The following is a 19,415-nucleotide window of genomic DNA, read 5'->3' as shown; positions in this document are numbered from 1 at the left end:
CTTCTATTTTTACTGTGGAGAAAGACATGAAATCTTGGGAACTTGGGGAAGTTAGTGGTGGTATCTTGGGGACAGTCCATATCACAGTAGAGGAGATGTTAGATGTTAAATGCGTTAGATGTTAGATGTTAAATGACAGAACAGTTAAATGCGTGGCTACAGGGATGGTGCAGGAGGGAGGGATTCCGCTATTTGGATAACTGGGGTTCTTTCTGGGGAAGATGGGACCTCTATAAACAGGATGGTCTACACCTGAACCTGAGGGGCACCAGTATCCTTGGTGGGAGGTTTGCTAGTGCTCTTGGGGGGGGTTTAAACTAACTCTGCAGGGGCATGGGAACCCAGACTGTAGCTTTAGGGTGCAGGACCTGGAGTGTAGGGAGGTTAGGAACATGGCATCAATTTCAAAGGAGGGTGCCTGTAAACAGGAAAGTGGTTTGAAGTGTGTATACTTCAATGCAAGAAGTATACGAAATAAGGTAGGTGAACTTGCAGCGTGGGTTGGTACCTGGGACTTCGATGTTGTGGCTATTATGGAGACATGGGTAGAACAGGGACAGGATTGGCTGTTGCAGGTTGCAGGGTTTAAATGTTTTAGTAGGGTCAGAGGTGGGGGTAAAAGAGGGGGAGGTGTGGCATTGCTTGTCAAAGATAGTATTACAGCTGCGGAAAGGACGATGGATGAAGACTCGCCATCTGAGGTAGTTTGGGCTGAGGTTAGGAATAGGAAAGGTGAGCTCACCCTGTTAGGAGTTTTTTACAGGCCTCCTAATAGTCCTAGAAACGTAGAAGAAAGGATTGCGAGGATGATTCAAGAGAAGAGTGAAAGTAATAGGGTGTTTGTTATGGGGGACTTTAACTTTCCTGATATTGATTGGGAAAGCTATAGCTCAAGTTCGTTAGATGGGTCAGTGTTTGTCCAATGTGTGCAGGAGGGTTTCCTGATACAATATGTAGATAGGCCAACAAGAGGTGAGGCCATACTGGATTTGGTTCTGGGTAATGAACCAGGCCAGGTGTTAGAATTAGAGGTAGGTGAGCACTTTGGGGACAGTGACCACAATTCGGTGACTTTTACTCTAGTGATGGAGAGGGATAAGTGTGCACTACAGGGCAAGAGTTATAGATGGGGGCAGGGAAATTATGATGCTGTGAGGCACTTAGGATGTGTGGCCTGGAAAAGTAAGCTTCAAGACAAGGGTGTAATTGATATGTGGAGCTTGTTCAAGGAGCAACTATTGAGTGTCCTTGATAAGTATGTGCCCGTCAGGCAGGGAGGAAAGGGTCGTGTGAGGGAGCCGTGGTTTAATAAGGAATTGGAATCCCTTGTTAAATGGAAGAGGGGGGCCTATGTAAAGATGAGGCGTGAAGGTTCAATTGGGGCGATTGAGAGTTATAAGGTAGCCAGGAAGGACCTGAAGAGAGAGCTAAGAGCAGCAAGGAGGGGACATGAAAGGTCCTTAGTTGGTAGGATTAGGGAAAACCCTAAGGCTTTCTATAGGTATGTCAGGAATAAAAGAATGACTAGGGTAGGAATAGGTCCAGTCAAGGATAGTAGTGGGAAGTTGCGTGTGGAGGCTGAAGAGATTGGGGAGACACTGAATGAATACTTTTCGTCAGTATTCAATCAGGAACAGGACATTGTTGTCAATGTGAGTACTGAGTCACAATTAAGTAGAATGGATGGCTTTGAGGTATGTAGAGAAGAGGTGTTGGAAATTCTGGAAAGGGTGAAAATAGATAAGTCCCCTGGGCCTGATGGCATTTATCCTAGGATTCCCTGGGAAGCAAGGGAGGAGATTGCAGAGACATTGGCCTTGATTTTTATGTCCTCGTTGTCTACAGGAGTAGTGCCAGAAGATTGGAGGCTAGCAAATGTGGTTCCCTTGTTCAAGAAGGGGAGTAGGGATAACCCTGGTAACTATAGGCCGGTGAGTCTCACTTCTGTTGTGGGCAAAATCTTAGAGAGAATTGTAAGGGATAGGATTTATGAACATCTGGATAGGAATAATGTGATCAAGGATAGTCAGCATGGTTTTGTGAAGGGCAGGTCGTGCCTCACAAACCTTGTTGAATTCTTTGAGAAGGTGACTAAGGAGGTGGACGAGGGGAAAGCAGTAGATGTGGTGTATATGGATTTTAGTAAGGCGTTTGATAAGGTTCCCCATGGTAGACTACTGCAAAAAATACGGAGGTATGGCATTGAGGGTGAGTTGGAGGTTTGGATTAGGAGTTGGCTGGCTGGAAGAAGACAGAGGGTAGTAGTTGATGGCAAAGGTTCATCTTGGAGTGCCGTCACTAGCGGTGTTCCGCAAGGATCTGTTTTGGGACCATTGCTGTTTGTCATTTTTATAAATGACCTGGAGGAGGGGTTAGAAGGTTGGGTGAGCAAGTTTGCGGATGATACGAAAGTCGGAGGAGTTGTAGACAGTGAGGAAGGATGTGGCAGGTTACAGCGGGATATAGATAAGCTGCAGAACTGGGCAGAAAGGTGGCAAATGGAGTTCAATGTAGCTAAGTGTGTGGTGATTCACTTTGGTAAGAGTAATAAAAAGATGGGGTACTGGGCTAACGGTCGGATACTTGGTAGTGTGGATGAGCAGAGGGATCTTGGTGTCCATGTACACAAATCTTTGAAAGTTGCCACCCAGGTAAATAGTGCGGTGAAGAAGGCATATGGCGTACTGGCTTTTATTGGTAGAGGAATTGAGTTCCGGAGTACTGAGGTCATGTTGCAGTTGTATAAGACTCTGGTGTGGCCGCATCTGGAGTATTGTGTGCAGTTTTGGTCGCCATGCTATAGGAAGGATGTGGAGGCACTGGAACAGGTGCAGAGGAGGTTTACCAGGATGTTGCCTGGTATGGCAGAAAGATCGTATGAGGAAAGGCTGAGGCACTTGGGGTTGTTTTCATTGGAGAAAAGAAGGTTTAGGGGTGACTTGATAGAGGTGTATAAGATGATTAGGGGTTTAGATAGGGTCGACAGTGAGAATCTTTTTCAATGTATGGAGTCAGCTATTACAAGGGGGCATAGCTTTAAATTAAGGTGGGGTAGGTATAGGACAGATGTTAGGGGTAGGTTCTTTACTCAGCGAGTCGTGCGTTCATGGAATGCCCTGCCAGTAGCAGTGGTGGACTCTCCCTCATTATGGGCATTTAAGCGGGCATTGGATAGGCATATGGAGGATAGTGGGCTAGTGTAGGTTAGGTGGGCTTGGATCGGCGCAACATCGAGGGCCGAAGAGCCTGTACTGCGCTGTATTCTTCTATGTTCTATGTATTAGAATGTATGAAGGTGAATAAATCTCTTGGTCCTGACCAGATATATGTGACCAGATATGACTGTGTGGAGTTTGCACATTCTCCCCGTGTCTGCGTGGGTTTCCTCTGGGGGCTCCGGTTTCCTCACACAGTCCAAAAATGTGCAGGTTAGGTTAATTGGCCGTGCTAAATTGCCCGTAGTGTTAGGTGAAGGGGTAAATGTAGGAGAATAGGCCTGGGTGGGTTGTGCTTCGGCGGGTCGATGTGGACTTGTTTGGCCGAAGGGCCTGTTTCCACACTAATTAGTCTAATCTAATCTAATCTATATCCAGAAACACTGCAAGAGGTGAGAGAAGAAATTGTGGGGTCCCTGGCTAATATTTTTTCATCAGGTGAGGTCCTGGAAGATTGGAGATTAGTGAATGTTGTGCCCTTATTAAAGAACGGCTGCAAAGAAAAACCTGGAAACTGTAGACCAGTAAGCCTAACATCTGTGGTCGGTAAGTTACTTGAGAAGATTCTGAGGGATAAGATATACATGCATTTGGAAAGACAGGGTTTGATTAGGAATAGTCAGCATGGCTTTGAGTGTAGGAGATCATATCTGTCAAATTTGTTAGACTTCTTTGATGAAGTAGGAGAAAATGAGGACTGCAGATGCTGGAGACCAGAGTTGAAAAATGTGGTGCTGGAAAAACACAGCAGGCCAGGCAGCATCTGAGGAGCAGGAGAATCAACATTTCGGGCATACACCCTTCTTCAGGAAGGGCTTGACAAACTCACTACTACAGCTACATCTCTTTCTTCTTCTTTGATGAAGTGACAGGAAGGTTGACGAGGGCGGTAGACCTATATGGATTTTAGTAAGGCATTTGATAAGGTTCCACATGGTAGGCTGCTTGGAAGGTTAGATCCATGGAATCCAGAGGGAGCTGGCAAATTGGCTTGATGGTAAGATGCAGAGGGTAACAATGGAAGGATGGTTGACGGATTGGAGGCCTGTGACAAGTGGAGTGCCTCAGGATTGCTGTTGGGCCCATTGTTGTTTGTTACCTATGTCAATGATTTGGATGAGACTGTATAGTAAGTTTACAGATGACACTAAAATAGGAGGCATCATGGACAGTGAGGAACGTTGTCAGAAATTGCAGCAGAACCTTGATCAGCAGGGGAAGTGGACTGAGAAATAGAGTTTAATAGAGATAAGTGTAAAGTCTTGCATTTTGTAAAGTCAAATCAAGGCAGGAAGTTTGTGATGTTAGGCCTTAAGGAGTGTAGTGAAACAGAGGAATCTTGGGGTTCAGGTGCACAGTTCTCTGAAAGTTCAGTCACAGTTAGACAAGGCAGTGAAAAAGGCTTTTGGCACACTGACCTTCATCAGTTAGGACATTGAATATAGAAGTTGGGAAGTTATGTTGCAGTTGTATATGACGCTGGTAAGGCCACACTTGGAGTATTGTGTTCAGTTTTGGTCACCTTGCTATAGGGAGGATGTTATTAAATTGGAAAGAGTACAGAAGAAATTTACAAGGATGTTGCCAGGTCTCTCGGGTCTGAGTTAGATGGAGAGGTTGGACAAAATAGGACTTTTTTCTTTAGCGTGTAGGAGACTGAGGGGGGATCTTTTAGTGTATAAGATCATGAGAGACATGGATAGGGTGAATGCACTCTCTTTTTTCCCATGGTTGGGGAATCAAGTACTACAGACCTCTAGTTTAAGGTTAGAGAGGAAAGAATAAAAGGGAACCCGAGGGGCACGTTTTTATATAGAAAGTGGTACACATATTGAATGAGCTGCCAGTGGAAGTGGTTGCGGCGGGTACATTAACAACATTTAAAAAGCATTTGGACAAATACATTTGGAAAGGCTTAGAAGGATATGGGCTAAGTGCAGGGAAATGGGGTTAAAGTTGATGAACATTTTGGACGGCATGGACAGTTTGGGCCAAAGGGCTGTAAGACTCTATAGACTGGTGAACCTGACATTGGTGGTGGGCACATTGTTGAAGGGAATCCTGAGGGACAGGATTTACATGTGTTTGGAAAAACAAGGACTGATTAGGGATAGTCAGCATGACTTTGTGCATGTGAAATCGTGTCTCACAAACTTCAAAAATTTTTTTGAAGAAGTAACAAAGAGGATTGATGAGTGCATCAGATTGGATGTGAACTATATGGACATCAGTCAGGTATTCAACAAAGTTCCTCATGGTAGACTAGTTAGCAAGGTTAGATCACATGGAATACAGGGAGATCTAGCCATTTGGATATAGAACTGGCTAGAAGGTAGAAGACTGGGAGTTGTGGTGGAGAGTTGTTTTTCAAACTGGAGACCTATGACCAGCCATGTGCCACAAGGATCGGTACTGGGTCCACTGCTTTTGTGATTTATATAAATGATTTGGATGTGAACATAGGAGGTACGGTTAGTAAGTTTGCAGATGACATCAAAACTGGAGGTGTAGTGGACAGCAAAGAAGGTTACCTCAGAGTACAATGGGATCTTGATCAGATGGGCCAATGGGCCGAGGAATGGCAGCTAGGGTTTAATTTAGATAAGTGTGAAGTGCTGCATTTTGGAAAGGCAAATCAGGCAAGACTTCTACACTTACAGGTAAGGTCCTAGGGAGTGTTACTGAATAAAGAGATCTTGGAGTGCAGGTTCATAGCTCCTTGAAAGTGGACTTACAGGTAGATAGGATAATGAAGAAGGTGTTTGTATGCTTGCCTTTATTGGTCAGTGCATTAGTATAGGAGTTGGGAGGTAATGTTGCAGCTGTACAGGACTTTGGTTAGGCCATTTTGCACCTGCATGCAATTCTGTTCTCTTGCAGGAAAGACATTGTGAAACTTGAAAAGGTTCGGATAGGATTTACAAGGGTGTTGTGAGGATTGGAGGGTTTGAGCTATAGGCAGAGGCTGAAGAGGCGGGGGCTATTTTCACTGGAGCATTGGAGGCTGACGGGTGACCTCGTGGACGTTCATAAAATCATGAGGGGCACAGATAGGGTAAATAGACAAAGTCTTTTCTCTGGGGTGGGGGAATCCAAAACGAGAGGCAATCCAAAACGATTAGATTAGATTAGATTAGATTACTTAGATTAGATTACTTACAGTGTGGAAACAGGCCCTTCGGCCCAACAAGTCCACACCGACCTGTCGAAGCGCAACTCACCCAGACCCATTCCCCTACATTTACCCCTTCACCTAACACTACGGGCAATTTAGCATGACCAATTCACCTAACCTGCACATTTTTGGATTGTGAGAGGAAACTGGAGCACCTGGAGGAAACCCACGCAGACACAGGGAGAATGTGCAAACTCCACACAGAGAGTCGCCTGGTTTAAGGTGAGAGGGGAAAGATTGGAAAGTAACCTAAGGGGCAACTTTTTCACACACAGTGTAGTGGACTATGGAATGAGCTGCCAGGAGATATGGTGGAGGCTGCTACAATTGTAACGTTTAAAAGTCATCTGGATGGGTATATGAATAGGAAGGGTTGAGAGAGATATGGGCCAAGTGCTGGTAAATGGGACTAGATTAGTTCAGGTTAGTTCTTATCGGCATGGTCAAGTTAGACCAAAGGGTCTGTTTCTGTGCTGTACAACTCTATGATTCTAAGTAACCCACGTCCACACTATAACTTAATTCTTCCACAGATCACAAAGCTTGTTTTCAGAAAACAGGGGCGGATAATCATGCTTTGAAACTTTACATTTCAACTAACTTATGTCACCAAAGTTATATTCCGGAAGATAACTGTATTTAAATAGAAGAAACCAAACCAAAGAACTGCATCAGAAACAAAAACCAGAAACTGCCAGGAAAACTCTGGCAGCATTTGTGAAGAGTGGGCAGAGCTAATATTTTGGGTCCAGTGCCCTTCTTTCATTTGATTTTTATATCCAGCACTCATCCCTCATTCCATTAGTTCTAAGGCATTCCCTCAGGCCATATTAGATGAAAACAACAGGCTGCGGACAGGACAAGGCTGGGCCATACCGGAGAAGCAGAAGTTGAGGATAATTACTCTGCAGACACCATCAGGACAGGGAAGTTCCTCTTTATTAGTCCCAGCCTCCACTTCCACCTTCCCAAGTCTGGCATCCCATGGAATCTCCAACATACTATTTCATCAGAACTTCTGACAGTGACATCTTTGAGACTGGCTGCTACTTTCCATTACTTCTCAATGATAGCGGTGCCTCTTTTCACATGTCCATCACAGTATACCAGCATCCTGAGAAAGTTTGAATGACAAAAGATAGGCGGGAACTGATATGAAGCATAGATTAGATTAGATTCTTTACAGTGTGGAAACAGGCCCTTTGGCCAACAAGTCCACACCGCCCTTCTGAAGAGAAACCCACCCAAACCCATTTCCCTACCCTATATTTACCCCTGACTAACACACCTAACACTGTGGGCAACTTAGCATGGCCAATTCACCTGGCCTGCACATCTTTGGATTATGGGAGGAAACCGGAGCAGACACAGGGAGAATGTGCAAACTCAACACAGACAGGCAGGCATCGAATCCAGGACCCTGGTGCTGTAAGGCAGCAGTGCTAACCACTGAGCCACCCAAATCTCTAATCTAATTCAGTGCTGGAAGTCTATTTAATTCTCCATAATTATAACCACTGCAGTGATTTAAAAATTAAAAAAAGGCACTCCTTAAATGCTTAGGTAAACAAGTTTTGAAATGATTTTCTTTCTAACCATTTAGATAACTTTTATCTGGTATTATTGAACAGAGGAAATCAGATTAATTTCTTTTTACAATCAGAGTGGAAGCACCTTCAGTGGTAAGTTCCAAAAGAGAATTTGGATATATATCTGAAATTGAGAAGCCTGTAGGTCAATGAGGAAAGTACAAAGTATTTGAAGCTATAACAGGCACAATGGGTTGAATGGCCTCTGTGCTGTGACAGTTTCTACAGCAATTACAGAGGAGGAATGATGTTGCAGGGTATCATGAAGTAACAGTTATTTCCTCCCTTGACATTCACCCTGCAGTTTAATGTGGATAAATGTATGGTTATCCACTTTGGTGGCAAGAACAGGAAGACAGATTACTACCTAAATGGAATCAATTTAGATAAAGGGGCAGTACAAAGAGATCTGGGTGTTCTTGTACACCAGTCAATAAAGGTAAGCATGCAGGTACAGAAGGTAGTGAAGAAGGCTAATAGCATGCTGGCCTTCATAACAAGAGGGATTGAGTATAGAAGCAAAGAAGTTCTTCTGCAGCTGTACAGGGCCCTGGTGAGACCACACCTGGAGTATTGTGTGCAGTTCTGGTCTCCAAATTTGAGGAAAGACATTCTGGCTATTGAGGGAGTGCAGCGTAGGTTCACGAGGTCAATTCCTGGAATGGCAGGACTACCTTACGCTGAAAGACTGGAGCAACTGGGCTTGTATACCCTTGAGGTAAAAACAATGACTACAGATGCTGGAAACCAGATTCTGGATTCGTGGTGCTGGAAGAGCACAACAGTTCAGGCAGCATCCGAGGAGCAGTAAAGTCGACGTTCCGGGCAAAAGCCCTTCATCAGGAGTTTAGAAGACTGAGAGGGGATCTGATTGAGACATATAAGATTATTATAGGATTGGGCACTCTGAAGGCAGGAAACATGTTTCCGCTGATGGGTGAGTGCTGAACCAGAGTACACAGCTTAAAAATACGGGGTAGACCATTTAAGACAGAGATGAGGAGAAACTTCTTCACCCAGAGAGTGGTGGCTGTGTGGAATGCTCTGCCCCAGAGGGCAGTGGAGGCCCAGTCTCTGGATTCATTTAAGAAAGAGTTAGAAAGAGCTCTCAAGGATAGTGGAATCAAGGGTTATGGAGATAAGGCAGGAACAGGATACTGATTAAGGATGATCAGCCATGATCATATTGAGTGGTGGTGCAGGCTCAAAGGGCAGAATGGCCTACTCTTGCACCTATTGTCTATTGTCAGTCCTTTCGAGTCATAGAGCTGTACAGCACGGAAACAGACCCTTCGGCCCAACTTGTCCATGTCGACCAGATATCCTAAACTAATATAGCCTCATTTGCCAGCACTTGGCCCATATCCCTCTGAAACCTTCTTATTCATAAATCCATCCAGATGCCTTTTAAATGTTGTAACTGTACCAGCTTCCATCACTTCCTCTGCTGCTCATTCCATAGTCCACCACCCTCTGCATGAAAAAATTGCCCCTTAGGTCTCTTTTCAATCTTTCCCCTCTCACCTTAAACCTATGCCCTCTAGTTTTGGACTCCCCACCCCGAAGAAAAGACCTTGTCTATTTACCCTATCCATGTCCCTCATGATTTTATACAGATGAGGTCCTCTCACGCTCCAGGGAAAATAGCCCCAGCCTATTCAGCCTCTCCCTATAGCTCAAACCCTCTAACCCAAGCAACATTCTTGTAAATCTTTTCTGAACCCTTTCTTTATTAAACTTTATTTCAGCAGTTGATTTGCTGGCCTATGCGTGTTAAAAATACAAGTTATTTCTGTCATATGTTTACATGGTAACAAAGCAAAGGAAGTTCTGCTCAGCCAACTTGAGAGTTTCTGCTGGTTGCAATCATTATAATAAACTGAAACAGTGTCCCAAGACAGAAATGGAAATGGAATCTTGGGTTTTATCTTGATCATTTATTTCCAGACAGGATTTAGAAGGAATTAATGGTCATTAATATGCTGGGTGACAGTTGTTTTTCCCAAAGTTTAAACAATAAGTGGTTTATTGGCTTGTCTGAATATTCGGAAGGAAATCATTGTTTTGGAATCAATGTTCCCTGGCAGGCAAAAGTGAGAATGCAGATGCTGGAGATTAGAGTGCAGTGCTGGAAATGCACAGCAGGTCAAGCAGCATCCGAGCAGCAGGAAAATCAACGTTTCAGGCAAAAGTCCTTCATCAGGAATCCTGGTGGTCCCTGGCAGTTAATCACCCAAGGGAAGACAGATCTGCATTTTCAAACAGAGTGCCAGAATGCTATGGGTGGAACGGAAGACTGTTTACTCCTTCCTGAAGATGAAACAGCATTGGGCCGGCTAACAGACTGATCCACACTCTACATAGCCATAACAAACTGTGTATAGCTAAATTAGTGAAGTTCCAACTTCAAGAGCTCTGGGGTGGGCACTGTGAGGATTGCAGGCAGATTACGAATGAAGGACCCAGTGGGTTCCTTACCTGGGTAATTGGGGCTGGTGGTAGGCAATAGGCAGGGAGGGTTTAAGCAGCTTAAGAACGGGAACAAGGTGGGTGTAGAACCTGTTATAAAGTCCAGATCAAGAGGTAGGAGGGGATGTTTCATTTCTTTGGGGTGGGGTTGTGGGGGGGCATTGTTTTGATGATTGTACCCAATGGTCAAAATGACAACCTCCAAAGAAAGTACCCACATTCCTTGCTGCACTTTTAAAAATGTTTAAAAGGTGCAATTTGTCAGCACCAACCCTGTTCTTGGTGTAGCTCAAGAATAAGTGACAAGGTACTGGATTAGAAAGCATCCCTATTTGGCATAGCTTGCAACCCAACACCCAGAGTGAAAATCCACCCAGCAAGATCTAGCCAGAAAAAGGGCATTCAAGCACCAATGTGCTGCCTGATAGTTAAGTCAAGGTAGACTACAAAGAGCTGGCACTCAATCCTGAATGATAGGACAAGATGCCAAGGAGTAATTCTGTTTAATCATTGAAGCTGAGCAGAAATTCACCAACAATCCTTAGACAGCATCTTCCAAACGACCACTGCCAAGTAGAAGAACAAATGTACCAAATACATGCACCAAAAACCACCACTTGCAAGTTCCCCTCCAAGCCATTTACTATCATGTTTGGAAATATATCACTGTTCTTTCAGTGTTACTGGGTCAGAATCCTGAAATTCTATCCATAACAGCATTTTAAGTCAGCCTACAGTACTTCAATGTTGTAGCTCATCATCACCTTCTCAAGGACAAATTGTGGTCTATAATAAATGCTAGCCTAACCAATAATGCCCATATCCCAAGGATTAGTAGAAGAAATGCAGATTGAATACAGCTTCAAGTTCTGAACTCAGTTGATGTTATTATTGGATAAGTCAGATCCAGTCCAAAACCTGGCTTGGTGGATCATTTTATTTAGTTTTAATCAGGTTGTCTCTCACTTAAACACAAGCACACAGTGCTGAAGATTTGATTTGGACAATGAAACTATGTTTATTATATAAAAGAAATGAACGGAAAAAACAGAATATACCAAACAATATACACAGAAACAAATTTAAAGATTTCAAAACGCATGGTAAAATACAATCCCATGGAGCCATTTTATGGTACTCATTCCAGAGAGAATTCCCTGCTCTGTCACATCCATACATCTTAATTGTGGCTTCAATCCCCATTCTTGAGAATCTGATAGGAGTTTCCATGAGTCTTCATATAGCTGTGCTAAAACATTTTCAACTTCAAATTACCCTTTGGGATTTGAACCAAGCACTTCTGGCCTGGAACTTACAAAATAAACCGTTTACACTGAAGTAATCTATTCATTAACAGTTTTAAACAATCTCCTTTTTTTTAGGAGAGATTGTTTTACATATCCAGTGTCACCCAGGACTTCTGCAAACTGAAAAGTCAAAAGGTTTTTCCAAGCTTTGGATGTTTTATTCTAAGTCATAAAAAGATTACAGTCTTTGAACTTAAACCTAATGCATATCTGTTTACTTTGTTTGTTGATAAAATTCTCTCAATTAAAATAAAACCCCATTGCATTCCAGGAATCAGGAACACTCTCTTGAGTATTGTATTATAAAAGAAATGATCATGACTATCAAGATCTTACAAGTTAATAGTTAAACTCCCTTATTAAAATACAGACCAAAACCCACATGCCATTTCTTTAAAATATATGTAAATATATTAATCCCACACCTTACATCACAACTCAGCTGTTCATACTTCCTTTTCCTTAAATGCTTGCAATATTTTTTCTCTTCAGTTAATTATCTAAATATCTTTTGAAAGCCACAAACAACTAAATCTGCTTCCACCACATTCTCAGGAATTACATTCCCTTGGTTCTCCACCCGATCGACAATGGGAGCAGTTTCTTTAAATTTACTCTATAAACCACGCCTGAGATTTGCATACCTCAAACAGTTCTCTTTTTAACCTTTTCTCCAAGGAGAACAGTCCCAATTTCTCTCATCCATCACGTAGGAGGGATAGCACAATGATGATTGTTACTAGACTAATAATTTACAGGCTTGAATAATACTGTGCCACTGGGAGTTCAAATCTCACCCTGACAGCTAGGGAAATTTAAATTCAATCAAACAATGTTGAAAGAACCCTAGGTTTGGAGCAATGACAATAAAGCGATTGGGTTGTGAAATCTAGTTCATTGATTCATCCTTATGTGACTCCAGACCCACAGCAATGTAATTGACTCTTAATGGCCCTCTGAAATGGCTGAGCAAACTGCTTGGTTGCATCAGGCTGATATAAAAATGTTGATTAAGAATCACATTTTCCACATGGACTGCAACAGTTCAAAAAGACGGCATGTCACCATCCTCTCAAATGGCATTTAAGGATTGACATGAATTGCTCGTCTAGCCAGTGATGCTCACATCCCACATTCAAATTAAAAACTTAAGTATAAGATTTTAATCTTCTCCATTGCAAAACCCAACAACTTCCATCATACTAATGCTTCCTGACTTCTAGCCTACAACCTAAACTCCTCACCTGCGCCTCTCCCAATGTTCAGATTATTCTAGTTCTCATCAGTCTCCTGTCTTCTACCCTTAATAATCTTCAGCTCAGCCAAAACTTTGCCGCCTGTATCTGATTCAGCACCAAGTCCCAAATGCCTATTATCTGTGGCATACAATCACTCAATTCCCAGTACCTGAAAATTGATACTCTCTATTCAAACCCTATCATGCCGATCCTTAACTCTAGAACTTTCCCCAGAACTGCAACAAATCAAGATCTCTGCATTTTTCCAATGTTGTGCATTCCAAAGTCCTTTGTTACATCTTTGAGTCCTCAGCTTCTAAATACTTTCCTTCTTACACTTCTCCAGCTCCTGAGAAACCATCTGTTTGACCAGGCCTTTTTGCTCCATTCTAACAACTCTTTCATTAGCTCAGTGCAGATTCTTGTCAGATTGCACAACTTTGGAGTTCCTAAGGGGTGTTTTTCTGTATTAAGGGTGCTCCAGTATTGTATGTTGTTGTTGCAGCTGTATCAATTGACCTGAGAAATTCTGGTTTAGTCTGATAATTTTCACCTAACGGTGGATCACCCTTCCTCACAAAAAACTGAGCTTGGTCTGTTCTTATGTTGTACCACCTTTAGACCAGCTGGAGACACACACACATATGGAAGTCACAGCAATAGAATCTGAATCTCAAAACAGTTTCATTGTCAAGATCTCTAGGTTTCCCTCTCACCCCATTCGTAAAATAAGTGTGGATAGTGGGCAATCAACATGATGGCTTAGTGGTTAACACTGCTGCCTCACAGCCAGGGACCCAGGTTCATTTTCCGCCTCGGGCAACTATCTGTGTGGAGTTTGCACATTCTCTCCATGTTTGTGTGGCTTTCCTCCGGGTGCTCCGGTTTCCTTCCACAATCCAAAGATGTGCAGGTTAGGTGAATTGGCCATGCTAAATTGTCCATAGTGTTCAGAGATGTTTAGGTTAGGTGCATTAGGTAAATGTAGCGTAATTGGGTAGGGGAATGGGTCTGGGTGGGTTACTCTTCGGAGGGTAGGTGTGGACTTGTTGGGCCAAATGACTTGTTTCCACACTGTAGGGATTCTATGATAAACACAAAATGTTCCAATGATACAATTATAACATTTAAAAGGCATATGGATGGGTATATAAATAGGAAGGGTTTAGAGCAATATGGGCCAAGTGCTGGCAATTGGAACTAGATTAAGTTAGGATACCTCGTTGGCATAGACAAGTTGGACCGAAGGGTCTGTTCCCGTGCTGTACTTCTCTAAAACTCAATGATACGCAGCTGATTGCACTGAACCTAGGATAGACCTAAATCTATTTCCAATCAATAGCACAGAGTGTTGCTCAGATTGTTTCTTAGTTATTCTCCTGATATTCTGTCTGTATTAAATGACAGTTAGCTTAATAAAATCACAGACACACTTCCCAGTAATGTTGTAAGCCTGCTCATTTTATCATATAGGATCCTCCTCTTCTGAATGTTGCCCGACAGCTGAATTTAGAAGATTATGTGTTGGCGCTGGAAGGAGGTAAAGAGGATATAAGACCAAGGACAGTTCATGAGAACAGGAAACTACTTCATGCTCGAGTCAAAGACTCTCTGCCTCCAATACTCCCTGATCATGACAGGTAATGTTGCAGCACTTTTTCATGATAATTAGTATATTGCTGATTCAAACCAATATGAGCATAATGCACACTGGGCAGCAGTGTAGCAATGGGGAAGTGGTAAACATTTGAATAGGAATTTAATTGCAATCTTTGAAAAGACCCATGCTAGAGGTCTGTTAGTGTATTTAGATTGTTGGGGGATAGTTCGTGAAATTGTTTTTTAATTTTGCTGTTGTCAACTCCACTGAAGTGAAGATCGTTAAGATTTAGAAGTTACAAGCCATATTCCAACTACTTAATTAGATTTATATTTCTTAATTAATAATTTGTTATTTTCATGTGTGTTTTTTTTCCTCCAAATTACAGATGGTGCAATCCAAATCACACACAGTCACCTTCTGCATAATTTATTTGCATACATTTCCTAATGAGTGAGCAAAGAGCTTATGCAGAAGCAATTGCTGCAGTTCTCCCAAGATAAAGAGACTGCTCAAACTCCAGTTGCAATTACTTCGCAGGATTTCTCTGACAGGCACTCTATGAAGTTGGCAATTGTGACAATACTATGTAGCCAAAGCACCATATTTCTAAGACCATAGGAGCAGAGAACAAAGAACAGAACAGGACAAGAACAGGCCTTTTGGCCCATCGAGCCTATGCTGACACGTGCGTTTTTAAACTAAAAACCTTTTGCCTCTTCACACTCTGAATCCCTCTGTTGCCTGCCTATTCATATTTCTTAAATATTACTATTGTATCTGCCTCCACCACCTTCTCTGGCAGCATATTCCAGGCACTTACCAACCTCTGTGTAAACAAACGTACTTCTCACATCTCCTTTAAACTTACTTCATTTTACCTTAAACCCATGTCCCTTAGTAATTGACATTTTTACCCCAGGAAAAAGACTTGGACTATCCATTCTTCCTCTTGTAATGTTGTAAACCTCTCTCAGGTTTGCCCCTCAGCCTCTGACATTCAAGTGAAACAAATCAAGTTTGTCCAAACTCTCTACTCAGCTGACATCCTTCAAACCAGGCAACATCCTGTTAAACTGTTTCCATACCTTTTCCAAACCCTCCACATCCTTCAGGGACTGCGGTGACCGGCACTGTACACAATATTCCAAATATTCCTTACTCCTGGATTTCTCTCTATGTTGTTGCTTCTAAGATTTCTGCAATTTACTGTATATTCCCTCCAGTATTAGATCTCCCAAAATGTATCACCTCACATTTGTCTGAATTAAACTCCACCTATCTATATCCAGGTGTATCCTCTGGAAACCTCCTCACTATCTGCAGGCGCCCAATCTTTGTGTCATCTACAAACTTTCTAATCAGGCCACCTACATTCTCCTCCCAACCGTTTATATGTACATAGCGCTGCTTCACCGCTACTCTGTGTCTGCTATGACCAAGCCAGTTCTATATTCATCTTACCAGGTCACCATAGATGTTATGTGACCTTCTGTGTCAGCCTCCCATGAAAAACCTTCTCAAAGGCTTTGCTAAAGTCCAGTTAGACAACGTCCACTACCATCATCGATCATCTTTGTCGCTTTCTCAAAAGACTCAGTCCAGTTTCAGAGACATGACCTTCCCTGCGCAAAGCCATGCTGACTATTGCTAATAAGCCCAAATTTTTCCAAGTGTTAGCAAATCCTTTCCCTAAGAATCTTCTCCAATAATTTCCCTACCACTGATACAAAGCTCAAATGCCTGTAATTTCCTGGATTATCCCTGTTGCCCTTCTTAAACAAAAGCAAAACATTGGCTATTCTCCAGTCCTTGGGGACCTGTCCTGTGACTAAAATGGATACAACGATTTCATACAAGCCTCAACAGTTTCCTCCCTCACTTGCCTCAATATTCTGGGATAGATCCCAGCAGATCCTTGGGACTTGTCTGCCTTAATGCTTGTCAAAACACCCACCATCTTTTTTATATTGCCATGCACTACAGTATCAACATACTCTCCCATTAGATTCCCTATTCATCATGTCCTTCATCTTTGTGGATACTGATGTAAAGTATTTGTTGAGGACCTCACCCACGTCCTCTGGCTTCATTCTTTCTTTTGTCCTTGGGTGGACAGACCCTTTCCCCTGCTACCCTCTTGCCCCTGATATATGTTTAAAACACATTGGGATTTTCCTTAATCCTGTTTGCCATGGAGATTTCACGGCCCCTTTTCCTTATTTCAGTGCCTCCAGATTCCTTATTTGAGTTCTTTCCTGCATTCTTTATTATTTTTTAGGACTCTATTTGCCTTCAGTTTCCTAAGCTTCACCTATGCCTCCTTTCTCTTTTTGACTGAGCTCACGATTTCTCTTGTCATCCAAGGTTCCCGTGGACATTGGGGAGGCCACTTTTTGAGTACTGTGTACAGTTCTGGTCGCCCTGTTATAGGAAAGATATTATTTAATTAGAAAGGGTGCAGAAAAGGATTTACAAGGATGTTACTGGGACTGAAGCGTTATAAGAAGAGCAGCATGGTGACACAGTGGTTAGCAGTGCTGCCTTGCAGCGCCAGAGACTTGGGTTCAATCCTACCCTCAAGTGACTGTCTGTGTAGAGTTTGCACATTCTCACCATGTCTGCCCAGGTTTACTCCCACAGTCCAAAGATATACAGGTTAAGTGGATTGGCTATGCTAAATTGCCTGTAGTGTCCAGAAATATGTAGGTTAGGTGCATTAGCAAAATGCAGGGTTATAGGGTAGGGGGTGGGTCTGGGTGGGTTGCTGTTAGGAGGTCAGTGTGGACCTGATGAGCCAAATGGCCTGCTTCCACACTGTAAGAATTCTATGAAAGGCTGAATAGACTGGAGCTTTTCTCCCTTGGAGTGTAGGAGGTTGACGGATGACCTTATAGAGGTTTATAAAATCATGAGGGGCATAGATAAGATGAATGGATAAGCTCTTTGCCCTAGGATAGTGGAGTTCAACACTCATGGTTTAAGATGAGAGGGGAAAGATTTAAAAAGTACCCCATTGACACAGAGGATAGTTGGTATATGGAATGAGCTGCCAGAGGAAGTGGTAGATGCAGTTAAAGTTATAACATTTAAAAAAACTTCTGGACAGGTACATGAATAAGAAAGGTTTAGAGGGATATGGACCAAAGGCAAGCAAATAGGATTAGCCTAGTTTTGGAGACCTGGTCAACATAGACCAGGTGGAGTGAAGGGTCTGTTTCTATGCTGTGTGACTGTATGACTCCTCTGCCATTTCTTGGTTGCCATTTCTATTTCTCCACCTCCTTCTCTGACGTACCTATATTTCCGTTGGCGCCTCTCTTTAAATATTCAGTAAAAATGTTACTGTTTTATACTATTTGCCATTTTGCCATCACAGTTTACTTTCTTCTCCATTAATGTTCCTCTTTAATTGTCTCATTTACCACTAATCTTTGCCACTAACCTTTGACTGTTTTCTGTTTCAATTTGATACTATCCTTAATGTCTGTTGTTAATGATGGTCAGTATTTTGGTGGAAAATGCTTGTGGCATTGCTGACAGAACACCAAAGTTTTGGGTAATTCCCTCAAAGACACAGTGAACAAAGGCCGTAATGCAGGACAAGCTGGAAGCTGTGAAGAATCTCTCAATTTGTGATAACTCTTCTTTATTCATTCATGGGAAATTGGCTCTGCTAATAAGAACCAGCCTTTGTTGCCCATCTCTAATTGCTCTTGCACCAAGTGGCTTGTTAGACCAGTTCAGACAGCAGTTCAAAGTCGAATGCTGTTTGTGTAGAGTTACACTTAGGCCAGACAATGTAAGGACAGAAGTTTCCATACTCCAAAGAGTATTAGTGAATTAGATGTGATTTTTACAATAATTGATTATAGTTTCATGGTCACCAACACTGACAGTAACTTTCAATTCCAGAGCCTCCCCAGGTTTCTAGTCTGAGTCTCCAGATTGTAGTCCAGTGACATTAATCTTTACAGCACGATCTCCCTCAAAAATTAACTGTATTTGTAGATATGATGAGTAGCACACCTAATTGGAAGAAACTGATTTGATTTTGTACCTTTTAATGTCAATTTTGACCTGTCATGTGATGTAATTTTATATATTTTACGAATAAAGGATAATTTTGGCAAAAAGAAACAGCAGAGTATGATTCACCACGTTGATCTGATTTGATTTAATTTTATTTATTACTGTCATGTGTACCAAGTTACAGTAAAAAGTATTGTTTGAGTTTTAAAGAATGCTAGCCTTTTGTATAGGCTAGTGATGCCGTGATGCCCACATTTGTGGGCCTGGACTTTTTAGAATGTTGCATAACATTGTCAAAGTCTGCTTGAAGATTGAAGTGTCAAGTGTTGTTTGCAAAAGCAATTCTTCCCTCACTGTAGTAGAAGGAGGACAGCTTGCGCTCTGTAACATTCCTTGTTCCAGTCCTATTCGGGCCTCCCCTCACAACTGTTTCTCTGATTTATCAATGTTGCTTACCTCTCTCGTCTGGAATTGGAAAAGTTCATCGATTTTGTTGACAATTTCTGCCCTGCCCTCACTTTCACCTGGTCTATCTCTGACTCTTCCCTTCCCTTCCTCAACATCTTTGTTTCCATTTCTGGGGATAGACTAGTCACTAATATTCACTATAAACACATAAATATTCACTCCCACAGCTACCTGGGGTATACATCCTCACATCCTGTTTCCTGTAAAGACTCCATTCCATTTTCACAGTTCCTCTGTCTCAATCGCATATGTTCCAAAGAGGCCAACTTTGAAAAGGGAGCCTCCAAAATGTCCACCCTCTTCCTCAACCAAGGATTCCCTG

At 42.4% G+C, this 19,415-nt stretch overlaps 1 protein-coding gene across 2 annotated transcripts in view; it reads left to right on the top strand.

Annotated features, from left to right (window-relative positions):
• The window catches only part of LOC122560470 (kinesin-like protein KIF19), a 332,615-nt gene that overhangs the window by 264,751 nt on the left and 48,449 nt on the right, over positions 1–19,415 (top strand). For both annotated transcript variants that reach the window (XM_087998033.1, XM_087998034.1), the window contains one exon: positions 14,467–14,633. In XM_087998033.1, coding sequence (XP_087854159.1) covers positions 14,467–14,633 — 167 coding nt within the window. The remainder of the gene's footprint in view (positions 1–14,466; positions 14,634–19,415) is intronic.

The sequence above is a fragment of the Chiloscyllium plagiosum genome, unplaced genomic scaffold, assembly GCF_037043375.1.
Source record: "Chiloscyllium plagiosum isolate Xiang-an unplaced genomic scaffold, Cpla_swu_hap1 HiC_scaffold_20, whole genome shotgun sequence".
Classification (NCBI taxonomy): domain Eukaryota; kingdom Metazoa; phylum Chordata; class Chondrichthyes; order Orectolobiformes; family Hemiscylliidae; genus Chiloscyllium; species Chiloscyllium plagiosum.
The sequence above is the reverse complement of the archived record's forward strand: the minus strand, read 5'-3'. Positions and strand labels throughout refer to the sequence as shown.